Here is a 20,864-nt window from a genome sequence, read left to right on the forward strand (position 1 = left end):
ATCCTCCCGTGGACAAGGTATGTGTGTCCACACTCATAGGCTCTTGGTATCTTTTGGGGAGGAGAGGCAGAGCCAAAGATAATCTTAGCTACTAAAAGCCAAAAACAATGTTTAGATACCAACCTCTATCATAATTCAGGTATACTCACAGGGAATAACAGAGATTACCTTGTATATACATATATACATGTTTTCCCTTGTGCATGCTTTGCTGCCACACTCAACTCGGTACCCATACCCTCCATCAAAGAGGGGGGTAGGCATGTCTCTGTTTCATGCCGCTCCAGTGGAGGGGCAGCCAGAATCATCCTTTGGTTCTGCTTCTGTAATGGCGAGGCGATGGTAATGTATCAGGTTAAATTTTGAGGCAAGTGGGGAGTGCTTTCAGCCTGTCCAACAACCAGCAAAGATGACAGGATCAGGGTCACAACGGATAACTCATGTCGTCTCTGCCGCTCTTTCAATATTAGGAGGGTCTCCATCTTTTTCTGAAAAAGAAAAAGAAATACAATCTCAGGGAAAAGGGCCCTGGATAAAATTTATTACTTTATAGAACTTATAGGTTTAATAAGGCGCTCAGGCAACCAGCGTGCTCCACCTTCTTTGGTATTATATACACATGCGGATCCCCTCCCCCAGATGAGGAGTGGATCGGGTCCATGCCATTTAAAGGTCAAAGGGTCTTTCCACATAACTTGTGCATATTGATTTTTAGTTTCTTGATGCCAAAGGCGATCGGCGGCAGATCTACCATTATTATCTAATTGTAAAAAATTAATTACAAACAGGGCATGACTAAGAATATTTTTGGGGGAATTTTTTGTAGCAGTTAAATCATTATTTTTAAGCTTGGAAATGGTATTTTTAAGGGTTTGATGGGCTCTTTCTACTATGCCTTGACCCTGGGGGTTATATGGAATTCCCGTAAGATGTTTTATTTGAAGCCGGGTGCAAAAATCTTGGAAAGCCTGGGAGGTATACCCAGGCCCATTATCTGTTTTAATTATTTGAGGCTTGCCTAAAACTGTAAAACATTGGAGCACATGTGAAATAATGTTTTTTGTGGCTTCTCCTCCCTGAAGGGAGGCATATATAAAGCCGCTAAAGGTATCAATGGACACATGAATAAATTTTAATTTTCCAAATTCAGCAAGATGGGTAACATCCATCTGCCAGATTTCATTAGGTAATAGACCTCTTGGGTTTACCCCAAGATGTGGAAGAGGTAAAAATGTAACGCACCCTGGACAATTTTTTACAATTTGTCTTGATTGTTCTCGAGTAAGCTTAAACATTAAGCGAAGAGTATGTGCATTAACATGATGTAGCTGATGAAATTGAGTAGCTTGAGAAACAGAATCAGAGGTTACGGTGCATATCAGGCGGGCATTTTTATCAGCTAAATCATTGCCCTGAGAGAGGGGTCCAGGAAGATCTGTATGAGCCCTAAGATGATCAATAAAAAAAGGCGCTTGTCTTCGAAGTATAAGACTTTGAAGTTGTTGAAAAAGGGGAACAGCATTGGAAGAGGGTTTAATATATGGAACAGTTTCTAAAAGGGGGACGGACAAAGCTATATATGAGCTGTCCGTATATAAATTAAAGGGGATATTCTGTAACATCTCAAAAACCTGAAGAATGGCAAAAAGCTCAACAAGTTGTGCTGATAAAAAGGGGGACTGTACCCTATAGGGCTGATTATTTATAACAAATACAGCAACACCGGATGATGATCCATCAGTGAATACTAGGGCAGCATCTCCCAGAGGAACAGCAGAAGTGATTTTGGGAAATATAAACAGATGTTTTCTAGCAAACTGAAGGAGCTTATCAGGTGGATAATGATTATCAATATTACCCTGAAAGGAGGATAAGGAAACAAGCCATTTATCATCAGTTTGTAATAACCAACTAAGCTCTTCTTTGGTATAGGGGAGAATCAAATGATCAGGATCTCTGCCAAAAAATTGATGGCTTTTTTCTCTGCCCAAAGTAAGAACCTGTGCTACTAAGGAAGGGTAGGTCTTAAGCACTTTATTAGGAGATACGGACAAATGTATCCACAAGAGGGGATGATCTTGCCATAGGACTCCAGTGGGTGTATGTGCAGTGGCACAAATAATCAAACTAAAGGGACGACCATAATCTAAAAAGGTAATCTGTTGACATCTAATGGCCTTTTCTACTAATTGAAGAGAATTTTTAGCCTCCTTAGTCAGCCTACGGGGTGACAAGGGATCTGATGGCCCTTGTAAAATTTCGAATAAGGGTTTTAACTCTCCCGTAGTAAGTTTAAGATACGGTCGTAGCCAATTAATATCTCCCAAAAATTTTTGAAAATCATTGAGGGTTTGCAAATGTGATACTTGTATGTGTATCTTTTGAGTGGTAATTATTTTTTTGTTTAATTCGAAACCAAGATAATAGTATGGATCTTTTAATTGTACCTTATTTGAAGCAATTTGAAGGCCAGAGGAAGCAAGATTATCTTTTAAATCTTGATAACACTTAAGGAGTTCATCAGTTGATTTTCCAGCCAAAAGAATATCATCCATATAATGAATGATATAGATACCAGGCCAACGAGCCCTAAGAGGGTCTACAGCTTGTGCAACAAATTTTTGACATAAGGTGGGGCTATTGGCCATACCCTGCGGGAGGACCTTCCATTGAAAACGTGGCATTGGGCCTTTAAAATTAATTACTGGGAGACTAAATGCAAAACGCTCTCTATCCTGAGGATGGAGAGGGATAGTAAAAAAGCAATCTTTAAGATCAATAATGATTTTAAAATAGCCAGCTGGAATGGCAATAGGAGAAGGCAAGCCAGGCTGTAAAGCTCCCATAGTAAACATTGTTTTATTAATTTCCCTAAGATCTTGGAGAAGTCGCCATGAGCCAGATCTCTTTTTTATCACAAATATAGGGGTATTCCATGGCGAAGTAGTGGCTTCTAAATGTCCAGCGGCCAATTGTTCCTGCACTAACTTTGTGGCAGCTGTAAGTTTTTCTTCGGTTAGAGGCCATTGGTCCACCCAAACGGGATCATTAGTTTTCCATCGTATTTTGTCCGCATGGGGCACAGGAAGGTCAATGGCCGCTAAGAAAAAGGCGAACTGCCTAGGCCCTGGCGATTTATGTTAGATGCCAGGGAAATAGGTCGTGTAATACCCTGATTATTTTTTCCTAAGCCTAAGCCTGGTAGAAACCCTTGGTTCAGCATTTGTTGGGTCACCACCTCATTGGGGCTGGCCATGATTAACTTTAATTGTGACAGGATGTCACGTCCCCAAAGATTCAACGGGATATGTGGCAAAATATAAGGTTGTACCTGTCCAGTATTACCTTCAGTATCTATCCATGTAAGAACTTTAGAGCTCCGTTTAGGATTGGTAGAATGTCCTATGCCTTGTAAATGAGTTATAGACACTGTACAAGGCCAAGAGGAGGGCCAATATTTTTCCGAAATAACTGTTGCATCGGCTCCTGTATCGACTAAACCCTCAAATTTCTTTCCATCTAACCACAGGGTTAGGAGTGGCCTTTCAGGAGTAATTTGTTGGACCCAATAAACATCTGAGGAGCCAAAAGCAGCATCTGCTCTAGGACAATTAGTATGGCTCTTTAATGACTGTCCTTGTCTATGTAATGAACAATCCCGGGCAAAATGTCCAGGTTGTTTGCAATTATAGCAAGTTTTTTGTTGTTTATCTAGGACGGATGTATCTTTAATAAAATCTTTTAGAGCAGCTCCAATCGCAAGACCAACAGAATGGGAGGGACCAATCCCGGAGCACAACTTAATGTAATCAGCCAGGCTACCACCACGATGAGCCCGAAGGGCAGCTTGGCAGGCCGGATTGGCATTTTCATAAGCTAAATGTTTAACAAAGGCATTATCAGTTTCACTATCACCCACTACACGCTCGGCGGCGTCCGTGAGGCGGCTAATAAACTCACAATAAGGCTCTTCTGGTCCCTGGCGAATTTTTGCCAAGGAAGTTGTGGGCGAACCCTTAGGCGGAAGACGGCGCCAGGCCTTAAGGCCAGCATTTTGTATTTGAGCCAACAAACCAGGGGGAAAAGCAGCCTGAGACTCATTGGATTCATAGGGGGGACGGCCAAGTAATTTATCTCGGGTCCATGATCGGGAAATTCTGTTTTCAGCATTTCTTTGGGCAGTTTCTCTACAATTTTCTGCAAATTCAGTGCGCCATAAAACAAAATCTCCCCCAGAAAGGGTGGCCCGAGCCAGGGTAAGCCAATCATTTGGGGTCAGCCAGCGATCGCTTAATCCCTCCAAGATTGCCAATGTATAAGGGGCTGTGGGCCCATAATTATTGACAGCAGATTTTAAATCTTTTATATGTTTTAAATTGAGGCGGCGATATTTATGTTCAAAAGGGCCGCCCCCAGAAGAATTATGAATATCTGGTCCCTCAACAGGTTCAGGAGATTCTTCTCCCTCTTCCTCTTCCCCTTCCTCACTATCTTCAGCTTGAATTTCACCTTGAGTGGGTAAATTTTGACTGCGAGTAACAGGGAAGGCTAACTTAATGGATCCTGGTTTTTGTCGAAGCGGGGGTTTATTGGGACCGTTCGAGACATTAAAAGAAGTAAGCTCCACCTCAAGGGCCTTAAGCTCCTTTAGGAGATCCAAGCGTTCCCGTTTTTGTTGTAAAACATCTCTCAAAGAGGAAATAAAATGCAGTCACAGGCACTTTAGAAGGCCCAAAGGTTTGATAATAATCATTTAAACAATTTCCTACACGATTCCAGCATTTTTTATCTATTGTCCCTTCCTGTGGGAACCATGGGCAAACATCAGACAAGAACATAAAAAATTCACGCAAATCTTTTTTTCTAGCCTTAATCTTCCGCATCTTGAGGGAATCCTCGATCCCCTGAAGAAAGAGTTCATGGGAACTCAATTCCTGTCCCATATTTATAGCTCCGCTTACCTTATCCTCAGGTCACGACTGCCGAAGGGCGGCCAGTCCTCCGGGGACCTAATCAAGCTGCACTTTCGAGTAAGTCTCGCGGCGGCTCAGTGGGTGCCTGGCCAGGCGTTCGTAAGCGTGCTACCTCCGTCAGGATCCGTTCCTCAGGCCCCACGTTGGGCGCCAATTTGTGTACGGCCCCGGGCGTCCCCGGGAGTCCCGACCAGCAGGACAAATCCTTGTGAGTCTGAGGAGGAACCTGTGGGGGTTGAAAAAAGGGGGAAGGGCAGGAGACGCGAAAGAATGGAGGCAAGACAGAATCCTGATCAAGCCTCAAACTTTTATTGCTGCGGTAGCTGTATTTATACACTGCAGAGAAAGGGGGGCGGGATTCAGAATGAGGGAAGTACTTGGCTAATCATCATTGGTGCTGCGTGCGCGGGCTTTCATTTTAGGCGCGAACTTCTATCTCATAAATCAGGAAGAGAAGCAGGGTGTCGGCCATCTTCTAATGGCGAAAACTTCTTGGCTCCCAACACCGTTGATTCATTTGCATATATTTTCTCCCATTCTGAGGGTTGTCTTTTCATCTTGTTTATGGTTTCCTTTGCTGTGCAAAAGCTTTTAAGTTTAATTAGGTCCCATTTGTATATTTTTGGGTTTAGTCTCATTACTCTAGGAAGTGGGTCAAGAAAGATCTCATGCTGTGGTTTACGGCAAAGAGCATTCTGCCTGTTTTCCTCTAAGAGTTTTATAATGTCTGGCCTTACATTTAGGTCTTTAATCCATTTTGAGTTTATTTTTGTGTATGGTGTTAGGAAGTGTTCTAATTTCATTCTTTTACATGTAGCTGTCCAGATCTTCCAGCACCACTTATTGAAGAGGCTGTCTTTTCTCCATTAGGTAGGTTTATTCCTATGTCTTTTTGTTATTATTATTGCAATAGGAAATGGGACTGTTTCCTTAATTTCTGTTTCTGATCTTTTGTTGTTAGTGAATGGGAATGCAAGAGATTTCTCTGCATTAATTTAGTATCCTGCAACTTTCCAAACTCATTGATTAGCTCTAGTATTTTTCTGGTGGCATCTTTAGAATTTTCTAGGTATAGTATCATGTCATCTGCAAATAGTGACAGTTTTACTTCTTCTTTTCCAATTTGGATTCCTTTTATTTCTGTTTCTTCTCTGATTGCCATGACTAGGACTTCCAAAACTATGTTGCATAACAGTGGTGAGAGTGGACATCCTTGTCTTGTTCCTGATCTTAGAGGAAATGCTTTCAGTTTTTCACCATTGAGAATGATGTTTGCTGTGGGTTTGTCATTTACAGACTTTATTATGTTGATGTAGGTTCCCTTTATGCCCACTTTCTGGAGAGTTATTATCATAAATGGGTGTTGAATTTTGTCAAAAGCTTTTTCTGCATCTATTTAGATGATCATATGGTTTTTATTCTTTAATTTGTTAATATGGTGTATCACATTGATTGATTTGCATATATTGAAGAATTCTTGCATTCCTGGGACAAATCCCACTTGATCATGTTGTATGATCCTTTTAATGTGTTGTTGGATTCAGTTTGCTAGTATTTTGTTGAGGATATTTGCTTCTATGTTCATCAGGGATATTGGTCTGTAATTTTTTTGTGTGATATCTTTGGTTTTCATATCAGGGTGATGGTGGCCTTGTAGAACGAGTTTGGGAGCATTCCTCCATCTGCAAGTTTTTGGAAGAATTTGAGAAGGATAGGTATTAGCTCTTCTCTAAATGTTTGATAGAATTCACCTGTGAAGCCATCTGGTCCTGGACTTTTGTTTGTTGGAAGATTTTTAATTACAGTTTCAATTTAATTACTTATGATTGGTCTGTTTATATTTCTAATTCTTCCTGGTTCAGTCTTGGAATGTTGTACCTTTCCAAGAATTTGTCCATTTCTACCAGGTTGTGCATTTTATTGGCATATAGTTGCTTGTAGTAGTCTCTTTTGATCCTTTGTATTTCTGTGAAGTCAGTTGTAATTTCTCCTTTTTCATTTCTAATTTTATCGATTTGAGTCCTCTCCCTTTTTTTTCTTGATGAATCTGGCAAAAGATTTATCAATTTTGTTTTTCTTCTCAAAGAACCAACTTTTAGTTTTATTGATCTTTGCTATTGTTTTCTTCATTTCTATCTCATTTATTTCTGCTCTGATCTTTATTGTTTCTTTCCTTTTACTAACTTTGTGTTTTCTTTCTTCTTTCTCTAGTTGCTTTACATGTAAGGTTAGATTGTTTGAGATTTTTCTTGAGGTGATATTGTATTGCTGTAAACTTCCCTCTTAGAACTGCTCTTGCTGCATCCCATAGGTTTTGGGTCACAATATTTTATTATTATTTGTTTCTATGTATATTTTAATTTCCTCTTTGATTTCTTCAGTGATCTCTTGGTTATTTAGCAGTGCACTGTTTAACCTCCATGTGTTTGTGTTTTTTATAGTTTTTTTTTCCTGTAATTGATTTCTAATTCCATAGCATGTGGTCAGAAAAGATGCTTGATATGATTTCAAATTTCTTAAATTTTCTGAGGCTTGATTTGTGACCCAAGATGTGATCTGTCCTGGAGAATGTTCTGTATGCATTTGAGAGGAAAGTGTATTCTTCTGCTTTCCGGTGCTATGTCCTATGACTATCAATTAAATCTGTCTGGTTTATTTCATCATTTATTTATTTGTTTTAATAAATTAATTTATTTATTTTTTTGGCTGCATTGCTGCGTGTGGGCTTTCTCTAGTTGCGGCAAGTTGGGGCTACTCTTCGTGCGGTACACAGGCTCTAGGTGGCTTCTCTTGTGGCAGAGCATGGGCTCTAGCCACACATACTTCAGTAGTTGTGGCATATGGTCTCAGTAGTTGTGGCTCGTGGGATCTAGAGTGGAGGCTCAGTAGTTGTGGCGCACAAGCTTAGTTGCTCCGTGGCATGTGGGATCTTCCCAGACCAGGGCTCAAACCTGTGGATTCTTAACCACTGTGCCATGAGGGAAGTCTCTATTGTGTCATTTAAAGCTTGTGTTTCCTTATTTATTTACCATCTAGATGAACTGTCCATTGGTGTAATTGGGGTATTAAAGTCCCCCACTATTATTGTGTTACTGTTGATTTTCCCTTTTATGGTTGTTAGCATTTGCCTTATGTATTGAGGTGCTCCTATTTTGGGTGCATAAACATTTATAACTGTTATATCTTCTTCTGGGATTGATCCTTTGATCATTACATAGTGTCCTTCCTTATCTCTTGTAACAGATTTTATTTTAAAGTGTACTTTATCTGATATGAGTATTGCTACTCCAGCTTTCTTTTGATTTCCATTTTCATGAAATATCTTTTTACATCCCTTTACTTTCAGTCTTATGTGTCCCTAGGTCTGAAGTGGGTCTCTTGTAGACAGCATATATATGGGCCTTGTTTTTGTATCCATTCAGCTAGTCTGTGTCTTTTGGTTGGAGCATTTAATCCATTTACATTCAGGGTAATTATCAATATGTATGTTCCTATTACCATTTTCTTAATTGTTTTGTGTTTGTTATTGTAGGTCTTTTCCTTCTCCTGTGTTTCCTGCCTAGAGAAGTTCCTTTAGCATTTGTTGTAAAGCTGGTTTGTTGGTGCTGAATTCTCTTAGCTTTTGCTTCTCTGTGAAGCTTTTGATCTTTCTGTTGTATATGAATGAGACCCTTGCTGGGTAATCTTTGTTGTAGGTTTTTCCCTTTCAACACTTTAAATATACCCTGCCACTCCCTCTGGCCTGCAGAGTTTCTGCTGAAAGATCGGCTGATAACCTTATGGGGATTTCCCTTGTTTGTTATTTGTTGCTTTTCCCTTGCTGCTTTTAATATTTTTTCTTTGAATTTAATTTTTATTAGTTTGATTACTATGTGTCTTGGTGTGGTTCTCCTCGGGTTTATCCTGTATGGGACTCTCTGCACTCCTTGGACTTGGGTGGCTATTTCCTTTCCCAAGTTAGGGAATTTTTCAACTATGACTTCTTCAAATTTTTTTTCATGCTCATTCTCTTTCTCTTCTTCTGGGACCCCTATAATTTGAATGTTGATGTTTTATGTTGTCCCACATGTCTCTGAGGCTGTCCTCAATTCTTTTCATTCTTTTTTCTTTATTCTGTTCCTCAGCAGTTATTTCACCAATGTATCTTCTGGCTCACTTATTCGTTCTTCTGCCTCAGTTATTCTACTATTGATTCCTTCTAGTGTACTTTTCATTTCAGTTATTGTGTTGTTCATCTCTGTTTGTTTGTTATTTAGTTCTTCTAGATCTTTGTCAACATTTCTTATATTTTCTCGATCCGTGCCTGCATTCTATTTCCAAGATTTTGGATCATCTTTACTATCATTACTCTGAATTCTTTTTCAGGTAGCTTGTCTATTTCCTCTTCATTTATTTGGTCTTTTGGGTTTTTACCTTGCTTCTTCATCTGTAACATATGTTTTTGTCATCTCATTTTCTTTTCTGGGTGGGGCTGTGTTCCTGTCTTACTGGTTGTTTGACCTGAGGCTTCCAGCACTGGAGTTTACCGGCAGTTGGGTAGAGCCAGGTCTTGGTGCTGAGATGGTGACTTCCAAGAGACCTCACTTTGATTAATATTCCCTGGGGTCTGAGGTTCTTTGTTAATCCAGTGGTTTGGACTTGGTGCTCCCACCACAGGAGCTCAGGCTTGACCCCCAGCTTCTGAACCACAATCCCACAAGCCACATGGCGCAGCCAAAAAAAAAAAGGAGCATAACAGTAACAAAGAATAAAAAATAAAATTAATAAGTAAAAAATATATTAAAAATATATATATATAAATGAAACAACAGCAAGGTAAAACAGAACCACAATAGAAAAAAAGAAACCAGAAAAGGCCTTGGCTGTGGGGATGGGGCTTAGGCAGGGGAGGGGCCTAGGCTCAGGACACTCACAGTTGGAAAATGCCCTGGGGGTGGGGCTGGGGCAGGGAGGGGCTTAGTCTGGGGGAGGCGGCAGGCCTAGGCTCAGGATCCCGAAAATGCCCTGGGGGTGTTGGGTGGTAGATTTTAGGCTCTGCTTGGCCAGAAGGGCCTCAGAGTGTGAAGGAACAGGCCCAGTACCCAAGCAGGCTCCATGGGGCCCAATTGGGCAGGGGAAACACTGGCCACGTTCCCTTCCAATCCTCTGATCCCCCAAGGTTTTCTCCCCATCCCTGTTGATTCCCTCATGGTGAGTGGGCCCCTCCAAGTGTGGAAACCCCTCCCCTTCCCCAGCCACCCCTCAGGGTACCGGTCCCATTCCTCCTCCACTTCTCCTTCCCCCTTGCTCTCCCCCATGTCCTACCTGGTCACTTGGGGGTTCCTCATGTTCTCTTAGGTGTCTGAGGTCCCCAACCAGTGCCTGGTATGTGCCCTAGTGGTGAGGAGATGCAAACTCCACGTACTCCTACTCTGCCATCTTAACTGCACCCACAGAAATTTTTAATTTTATTGAAGTTCAATTGATCAATTATTTCTTTCATGGATTGTGCCTTTGCTGTTGTATTTATAAAGTCATCACCAAACCCAACGTCACCTAGATTTTCTTCTATGTTATCTTCTAGGAGTTTTATAGTTTAGCATTTTACATTTAGGTCCATTTTTGTGAAAGACATAAAGCTTGAGTGAGCTTTTAAAAATCTAAAGCATACCAAGTCACTTTCATGTTTAAAACCCTCCAATGACTTCCACTTGTGTTTAGAACTGAACCAAAGATTTTACCATGGTCTATGATTTCTACCTAACTTAACCACTTTCCACGACTCCAAAGTGTCATGGTACATTTCCCTCCCCTCTGCTACAGCAGACTTCCTCGTGCCTCTTGACATGTGGAATTCATTCATAAAATACATTGAAGTAGGATTACTTAATTAAGAATCTATAGCCGACAAATAAGATTGAGTAGGAATCAAATGAGTAAGTATTATAGAGGAATGTGAATGGAAGGAATTCCAGGGTAATTGCCACAAACAACTTCTTTCAGTCTGTGTTTAACGTTTAGTAAATTGGTGGGTCAGCAAGGCTGAAAGAATCAGAAGCTAAATCAATTGGCAAGTGCCCAAAACAGAAAGAAAAGCTTGAATTGGCTCTTTAAAAAAATATCCTGAGGTTGAACACTTCAAAAATCTAGAATTACTTTGTATAAGAGTAAGGGATCATTTTAATTGAGGTACAATATACTGCAAATTGTGTTTTTAAAACTGGTACAGTGTTACAGAAGGACAAATCATTTTCAATAATTTAATTGTGTTTGAACCAATAATTAAATATATTCAAAATTTTAATCTTCCCAGAGTCATGTCTGATTTTTAAATTTCCAGGAATGTGTGTATCCCTTACTGTCAGCTCTATATGCCACCTCATTCTTAAATCTCCACTTATTTGTCACTTAGGACATTGTTTTACCCAGTTACACATCAGCTACAGTTGATTGAATTTAAAGATAGTTGTTCTCCATTACTATTAATAGTGCTGCTCTTCACCAAGGATCCTGAAGATATCCTAAGTTATCCTGAAAACAAGTGTGCCTTCCACTACAACTAATAAAACTGCATTATGTCATGAGAGGAAATAAATGATTTTTAGATGCTTTTAAATAAAATATCAATAATGAAAGCAAGGGAGGGTGGGATGGAGGGAGACGCAAGAGGGAAGAGATATGGGGACATATGTATATGTATAACTGATTCACTTTGTTATGAAGCAGAAACTAAGATACCATTGTAAAGCAATTATACTCCAATAAAGATGTAAAAAATAAATAATAATAATAATAATAATGAAAGCAAGAATCCCAGCTTCTGTTTTGCAACTCATTAAGACACTTAAATGAATGCTATGGCAGTAATATTTCTCAATATTATGATCATTTTGCCCCTTCAGGAATAGATTCCAAGACATTAAATTCTACTTTTAATAAATAGTATTATAGTAATATTACAGCACAGCTTAGTTCTGTTTAAAACAAATTCATCCTTGAATTACTAGAAATAATGTATGCTTCTTTTCTAGGCCAATGTAAATACAACTTTATTATTCCTTAAATCCAACAATACTGTGTACTTAATATTATATATGTAAAATAGTACATATTTGAACATTTTTACTGAGTGCCTACTTGATAATGGTAACGTTATTTATATCTTATTGGGAAGATATGTTTTGTAGTTCAGAAAAACAATTTATGCATAACATTTCAAGCAGATCTGCTGGCAGCTAGTGGTATATATTATATATGCTTCAAAAAGATAACTGCCTTTTTAAAATACCAAGGCCAACAAGGTCTTATTGGGATTAAAATTGCTTAAAAGCAAAATTTTTAAAAATATTTGTCTGCCATATTGGTGAGGACAAACAGAATGTACATAAAAATGGATGTCTGAAATGTTCTGTTGTTGTGTAATGCCCTCTGCCAACTTCTGTCCAGTCCTTATGCTCCTACATTGCAATGATTCATCTGTCTGGCATCCTTATTATATTAACAGAATATTGAGGTATGGCCATACCTTCCTTTTTTTTTATTTTTAATTTTTTTTTGCTGTACGCGGGCCTCTCACTGTTGTGGCCTCTCCCGTTGCGGAGCACAGGCTCCGGACACGCAGGCTCAGCGGCCGTGGCTCACGGGCCCAGCCACTCCACGGCATGTGGTATCTTCCCGGACCGGGGCACAAACCCGTGTCCCCTGCATGGGCAGGCAGACTCCCAACCACTGCGCCAGCAGGGAAGCCTCATACCTTCATTTTTATATCTTACCATTTATCACTAGATCTGACAATTAGATACAGAAATAAATTTTCTTTAAATTATTTTAAAATTCCCCCCAAAAATGTATTGCTGTGTTTCATTCACCACAGTGCCTGATGTCTGAAAGCAGTTATTTTGCAAGTATCAACACGAGGTCATGACCTTAATTATTCAGAAATATACTAGATGACTTTGGGCATCTAAGCTTTTTTAACATTCAAGAATCCCCTATTTAACTTAGGTACCAGAGATCTGTCTAAGCATTAGCTGTCCTAAGAGGCTCTTTAGAAATGAAAGGAAGCTGGAAGGTCACTGAGACATGCATCCCAGATCCAGTTTATTATTTTAACCATTTTGCCATTAGCAAAATATTTTGAACTGGCATATTTCATTAGCCTGGAATGGGAGCAGAGTTATGGGACATTACCTCAGGGTTCAGTCTTCTAATAATGTTTACTTTTAGAATCAATGCCTTCTTATTAATTTGCTGATTAATGGTGTTAAGAATTGGTTCAAATAGAATTTTAGATGTCTGCTAATGGCTCATTAACTAAATTTGAAAGGCCATACTCTTTTAACTCTGAAAATGAAAATTCTAATTCTTTTTGAGACTGCAGTCAGATACATTCTTATGCAAGGGAAAAAAATCTTTCCTCTTCATGCCTTCAGTGGTTGACACAATTTCTGGGGCCATTTGTCAATACCCATATGGTATGACTTGGTATGAAGTATGATTGATTTAGAATTCTAGCTTATAACAGAAGGAGTTTTCAAGTTCTATTAGTTCAGACTTCTCATGTGCATAAAGAAAATATATTTTCTGTATTTTTTATAATTGGCCAATTTTTCTCAGAAACCCATTTGAAAGATAGTTTTCAACGTGTGTGCGCTGCATGATACAATCATTTAAATCATCTGCTAGGAAACTTTTGGATAAGTGATCACACTTTGAATTTTTTTTCCACCTCTCCCTGCTGCTATGCAAGGTTGTTTTTGATAGCAGTTTGGGGTACAAATGTTTTATTTTTATATGATCTTCTGGCTTCTTTCTGATTTCTGCTTTAGCTACGTCAGTGGAGTCTATTCCTAGGACTGCTATCATGGGGGTACCATCTCATATCTGGGCACTCACTGCTGGAGTTTGTGTTCCAGACATTTGCTCCCAGTGTAAAACCCCTGCACACCTCGGCCTTGGTCTCAACCTTAGGCTCCCATCCATCTGTTAATCTTGTCAGAACTTCTACCTCCTTTACTACTGAGGCATGCAACAAACTCTGGGTCTCTTGCTTGCTGTATACAAGCCTCGGGAAACACTATTTCAGGCTCATCTCTCTTGCCAACTCCAATTGTAAGGATTCATGTTGGCTGTGATGGCATGTGGTGATTCTTCTAGGTATATAAATGGGACTAGCTATACCACCCACACATTACAGGCTCCCTCATAATTGTCTGACCATTTCTATCACTCTTTTCTTTCCCCCTGGGGTTTCTTCTCTAGAGGAGGAAAACGAGGACACCTGTTGAGTGCTGCCTCTTACCTTTATTTTTCTTTTTCCTCTGGTCAAAGAGGGACATGCCTTCCTTTTCCTGTATATCATATCCTCATTTATCCCACTCCTTAACGTATAGAAGAAAATCTCCTATGATCTATCTTGCCATGCTTGGCTCTTGATATATCGATGAGAACTTAAAGAATTTCACTGCCTACACTTCCCTAATGAGCTTAGGGGTGGAAGGCTGCAAGGAAATGGAAATTGAATAGGAAATGAACACACATTGTTCCTGTTTTAAAACATTATCTTTGTTACTTCTAGATCAATGGTTATGACTCCTGGCTGCATATTAAAATCACCAGGTGGGGAGCAGTTGGTGGGGAGGCTAAAACATACTTATGCCTAGACCAGCCACAGAAAATTAAATCAGAATATCATATATTGATCAGCCTCATGCTGATAAAGTTTAAGTGAATGCTCAGTGTCAGTTAGTAATAAGTCTCACCCAGGAGGGTGCTCTTCCTTCCTCCTACACTTCCAACCAGACCACGGTGCTAAACCAGCTGTTTCTATTCTTAAATAGATATGCAAACCAAACTTATAGTTTATTTAATGTTTATAGGGCAGTGTATTACAGTATATATATATATATATATTTCACATATAACCTACAAAGAAAAAAATGATTTACTTCTTTATCACTTACAACATTATGGTGGAGTTTTGTCACAATAGTTGTACTATCAGGGGAGGGTTCTTTAAGGAAAATGGCCTATGTCCTCATTATACAAAGAGCTAATCCCTATTGCTTACCAGCACTTGTGGAGAACTTCTTATTTCCCTAATCACATCAGTGCTGCCTTTTGCCTTTCCCACCACCCCATCCCAACTCCTCAAAAGGATTGTTTCCACGTTCATATTTTCTCTGGAGTCACTTTCAAGGATAACTGATGTTCTAATGATCTTTCAATCTGTGGGGGAAAAATAGAGAAATTGAGCAGAGATGTGCAATGTAATAAGTTTTACTAGTACCGGAGATCCCTACATCTTGTATCAAAACTTGAAAGTAAAGGAAACACAACCATGTAACTGATAACTTCCAATCACTTCTAAAGGATAAGTGACGTTTGAGGACCTTTCTAGATTTAAGATCGCAAGTATTTTTAAGTCTCCTTTCTTCTGTTTCCTGATTCATATTTTCTCTCCCCTACCTCCTCTCTCTTTCTATTCCTCTTCCCTTTCTCCTCCTCCCTCTTCCTTTTTCTCTCTCTTTCTCTTTTCTTCCTCCCTCCCTCTTCCTCTCTTCTTCTCCAAATAAAAAAGAAGCTTTACAGCTCTTTGTTTCTTTGCAACAGAATGATAAATCTGGCAAAATGACACTTCTGTGGTTGTCAAAAAACAAGGAGCAGGCTGTCCACCCTTTTCCTCCAATCCACCCTGTTTTAAAGGGGTTCACCTGCCTGTGGGAAACAAAAAAGAAAGTCAGGAATTCCTGAGAAAAAGCATGGTATATTCATTCCCAGTTGCTTTCTTCATCTTCCTCATTTTAACCATTAACTCCATTGCACATTCTGTCTATAGAAAACAAATATTCCAAGTCACTGGATTTCATGAATCATTGTAGAAAAATTACTCTGGGATATGAGCTGGTTCAACTGAATGCCATTGGATTTCTAACTTAGGAGAAGCAAGCAACCATCAGTGTCTTTGTCATCAGAGAGGGTACACTCTGAGTGAAGTTGAATGCAGGTATCAGCTGAGGGTATCACCCCATTTAGTCTCTGGACACCCTTGCTCTAAATCTGTTGGGTTAGCAGCTACTAATAATACTAACACCCACTTTCACATGCAAATCTCTTGTATTTCTTTTTCCTGTTTCTCTGGGAGTTATTCTAGAATGGTATCTGAAGGCTTTTAAACTTGAGGAGTAAAAGAGTGCAAAGCATTTCATCACTGGCTACTGCTGAGAGAAGTGGCTGTGGCCATTTGAAAAGGGCGGCCAGGGACTTGTGTCATCACAGCATTTGCTCAGGTTCTGGAGAGTGAGTGCACTGATCAAAAACTTTACACCCAAAGATTCCTTTGTCTTTCTGTTTTCCATTTCTAGCCTGGATGCGTAAATACCACTGAAGTGGACATTAAGAAGTCATCCAGAATGAGAAATCCACACAAAACACGAAAGGTAAAATTGACGTTTGTTGGGCTGATCTTGGTAATGTGTTGGACTGTTTAGAGGATGTCAAACACACAAAAAAACCCTTTTATTCCATTTCATGAGTATCTTCTAGTATCTTCCCTGCTCTTCCTTGTTGCTTGACTGGAAGAAAATCTGGAAGTTCAAGCCCTGGACTTCTGTCGGTTCCTCTGTCCCCAGGAAATAGCCCCCGTCCTGATTCTCAAGTGTGTCAAGGTCCCAAAGTGTGTGTTGGGGGGTGGCTGTGAAAGGAAAGGGATGCTGAGAGAAGAGCCATTAACAGAAAAAGGTATCTCTTTTGGAGCCCAGGAAATGAGGAAAAGTAGGTAGAGATTATCTGAGAAAAAGTGGTACTCATGAGAGAAGGGCCTTGTTAGAGAAAAACATGAAGAAAAAAAGACATCATCATAAAGATGTTTAATTATAGATATCGTATGAGGACCATGTTTTAACATCAGAATTTAATTTATAGTGACACAACTATAGAATAGTGGTTATAGGTTCAGGATCTCTTATGTGAGGAAGTATGTAACAAAAACAAAGTGCTATTCTGAATTCAATGACATTTAATATAATTGCTTGAAAACACATAGCAGAAGTATCTACATTTTTTTAAAGTAACACATACATGTAGAAGACATTTTTATTTATTCCATTAAAAGATGGTTGATGCACATAAGAATGTCTGGCCTAGAGCAATCACTCTGAGGACACAGCCAAAGGTCAGTGCCACTAGATCAAAACATCCCACAAACTTCAAGACCTTCTCTTCTGTAGCTTTTTACTTATGCAGCATTTTCCAGGATATGTGTCCCAGCAGCAGGTACTAAACATTTTTTTGTAGTCTTATTTCTTAATGTCTTCTTCTTCCATCCCTATAAACATAGCATTATGTTCAAAGGCCCCAGTACCGTCCAAGTACCTTTTCTTTCTTGTAAGACAGTTTATCTTGATGTTAGGATAAAGAAGCCACAGGAAAAGTGCCATAAAATCCATTCAGATGAGGTACTCAAAAGCTTTTGCCCCTAGCATATCTCAGAAAAAGAGGCAAAGCCAGACCAAAGCAAGCCTATTGGCCCCTCTCTCTTATGATCAGCCCTACTCAGTTCCTCTCATCCTCTGCTCACAGCATGGCCTGAGTGTACCGGGACGAGCTTTGTGGAACCAAATTCAAAAATCTATCAGCTCTCCCAAAGTACATTAAGCCACTTCTCTCCACTTTATGAATTTTGAAGAGTTTAGAATACATTACGTTGTGTCAAGTTTCCCCCAACAGACACCAAGTGAGCTATGCTCTGATTCAGAAGAAAAAGTATATGGATTGGTGAGATAGAACTTAAAGATTAATAAAGTAATTGTTTACACTCTCCCTTTAGCACTATACTCAGTGATGATATCTTACCAGTGCGTCACACTGCATCATTCTTTTTGAAAATTTGGGAAGCATTAGTTTGCAGTGTTTATAGCTGTTTATACATGAAAATATTGGTATTTCTTTACTTCCATATGCAAAATGTGGAAATTTAAATTTTAATGTGTTATAAAATGGGATAAATTATTCATATCTTAGAGCAGCACAAAAGTGTTTTAAGTAAGAAGTACAATAAACTTGCAGGCAAGAGAAACTCTGCTCACAATAGATAAAAGAGTGGAATAGTCTAAAACCTTGGGAGTAGGCCAGGGCAGAGTTAGCCCTGGATATTACTGGACGCAGGGACTCAGACACAGGCAGAGCTCTCTCTCTCATTCTTCTCCAGTCTCCTTTCTCTGCCCTCCGTCTGCACTGGCTTCCTCCACATGGCATCAGACATGGTCACAATCATTCTCCAGTTGAGCTGAGAATCCAAAGGAAAGAGAAGTATTCCCTCCCTCATCACCAGTTAGAAAAATCCCAGAAATTCCACTCCATATAGAAAGGGATAGAAGCTTCCTGCACACTTTAGTTCTTATTTTAAAGTCTCCTCCCCTTGACAAAAAAAAAAAAGTAGGAGAGAATTTTCTTAGAGCTCTTCTGAAATGTAAAGTGAAATCACATATGAACAGATTTAAGTAGAAAGTCAAATCTGTTTCATTTAATGAATAACCTATTCAGTATTCATTTGGATGATACTACATATGAAAAGTGCTCATCCAGGCACCCTGGGGAATAAAAGCTGTGTTAATCAAGTCAAAGCATCTTGGTTTAGTAATTATCTTTGCTATTAAAATTCAAAATGGATCCCAATTAGTTAATTTGATTTCCCCACATCTGCAAATATTAAGACACTGAGAAAATTTTATTTATCTTTCTCTCTAGCCTTACCCACCCTGTGCCAAGATTTCTAATACATTTAATTTTTCTAAAAAATGCAAAGCCTTTTACATTGTAAATGATCCTCATAACTTGTCAGCCAAAATAGGATCAATTTTCTTACCTCCTTTACCCATAAATTAAGCCCTGAACATAAAATTGCATTATTCGTGGCTATTTTCACTCTAGCCAAGAATCAAAGTTAAAAGCTATCACTGATCCCCAGAAAATGAAGCTATCTGGGTCCAGCTATCACTGGTCCCTGAATCATGAAAGGGAGAATTCATGATGTTTACTTACATGTAAGGCTAAAAAGGAAACTTCCCAGTAACCTCAGAGCCAGTGGCCAGGCTGCTGGAAGACTACTTGAAACAACACTGCCCAATGGCTTGGGTCTTATATAGAACTTCATGAAGACATGAAATGCATGCATATTGAAATAATCTTAGAAATGTAGAGCTAGAAGATAATTTATGGATCATTTTACTTCTATGACACCATAAATTGTGTTTTTTTCTAGAAATTTTCTAGAATTTTTCTATAAATCTTGGCCTCTCCTGTTGCAGAGCACAGGCTCCGGACGCGCAGGCTCAGCGGCCATGGCTCACGGGCCTAGCCGCTCCGCGGCATGTGGGATCTTCCCGGACTGGGGCATGAACCCGTGTCCCCTGCATTGGCAGGCAGACTCTCAACCACTGCGCCACCAGGGAAGCCCTAGAAATCTTTTAAATTATTTTAAGTCTTAACCAAAAAACTTACTGTTAGAACTGTCAGCTAACTTGTCTTAAAAACATTTTTTTACATGAACTAGAGATTCTTATTAAAGAACTTTAAGTAGTTAAACCAATGTAAGCAAGAATGGAAAGTTCACACTTTAGAATCTTTTTTATTTTCTTTATCAAAAATTAGCGTGAGACAACTGAAAAAATAGCAGACATTGGAAAGTACGATTGTTTCATTATTAGTGACCTTTCACTTGCCTAATTTTGTTTGTTTGTTTGTTTGTTTGCGGTATGCGGGCCTCTCACTGCTGTGGCCTCTCCCGTTGCGGAGCACAGGCTCCGGACGCACAGGCTCAGCGGCCATGGCTCACGGGCCCAGCCGCTCTGCGGCATGTGGGATCCTCCTGGACCAGGACACAAACCCGCGTCCCCTGCATCGGCAGGCAGACTCTCAACCACTGCACCACCAGGGAAGCCCCACTTGCCTAATTTTTAAATAGCCACCTCAGCCGTTATTTCAGAGTTCAGAGGGTTATGGTATTTAATCACCCTCAAAAGCAAGTAGTAGTAGTTCATGCAGGGCTTTTCTGTTTCTTCAGTGGAAATTAAGTCTCCTTTTGTTCTAGGCACTATGCTTTTGTCATTCTTTTCTTTCATGATACTTATCACAGTTTTAATCATGTTTATTTGTGTGATTCTTGTGTAACCTTTAGGTTGTGAGTTCCAATGAAAGAGGATGCATACCTATTTTTGTTTATCTCTATATCCCTAGTGCTTAGCATTATATCCAGCATATAGTAGGTGTTCAATAAACGTTGAATAAATGCCAAAAGGAAAGAAAAAGAAACAGTCCAATCCATTTAGTTCAGTCCTGTTAATAATTAATTCACAGCGTATGTGCTACTCCTTGGGTTGAAATGTATGCCCAGTAACAAGAATTGAGTTTCAATAGACTGGGGCTATTGCAAAGGAGGGAAGATTGAAGGACCTACCAAAGATAGTCTGAAAACCAAGTCAAATATGTTAAAGATGGGCTAAGAGCCAAATAACAGGGAGTCACAAGGAAAAGGGGCCCAGGTATAGAGCCAAAAGATTAACATTAAGAAGAGGTGGAGTGCAAGTGAAAACAGGTCCGTTAACAAAACACATTTGAATTTAGAGTTACTGGTAAGGTTGGTGATGTGCCTGAAAATTGGCTTGGTTAAGCATCTACCCTCTGCTGATTTCAACAGTTTCTTTCCACTATTTGGTAACTTTAATTCTGTGGGGCTCATGAAACTTTATCATGTCCTCATCCTTCATCCTCATGTCCAAAGAAAAAGTGCTCAGTAGCTACATTAAGTTCTTTATTTTAAAGTAATAATACTTTGAATTTAAACAAAAATTAATTTGGCCTCTTCCTTGAGTTGACATGTGAGATGTCTCACCTTCAGTTGGGAATGAATTTTTG

The 20,864-nt window shown here is 39.4% G+C and overlaps 1 protein-coding gene across 12 annotated transcripts in view; it reads left to right on the forward strand.

The window, feature by feature from the left end:
* Positions 1 to 20,864, forward strand: part of RGS7 (regulator of G protein signaling 7) — a 606,659-nt gene that overhangs the window by 532,705 nt on the left and 53,090 nt on the right. For all 12 annotated transcript variants that reach the window (XM_060309649.1, XM_060309485.2, XM_060309402.2 and 9 more), the window contains one exon: positions 16,316 to 16,390. In XM_060309649.1, the coding sequence (XP_060165632.1) occupies positions 16,316 to 16,390 (75 nt within the window). The remainder of the gene's footprint in view (positions 1 to 16,315; positions 16,391 to 20,864) is intronic.

The sequence above is a fragment of the Globicephala melas genome, chromosome 1 (assembly GCF_963455315.2).
Source record: "Globicephala melas chromosome 1, mGloMel1.2, whole genome shotgun sequence".
Taxonomy (NCBI): domain Eukaryota; kingdom Metazoa; phylum Chordata; class Mammalia; order Artiodactyla; family Delphinidae; genus Globicephala; species Globicephala melas.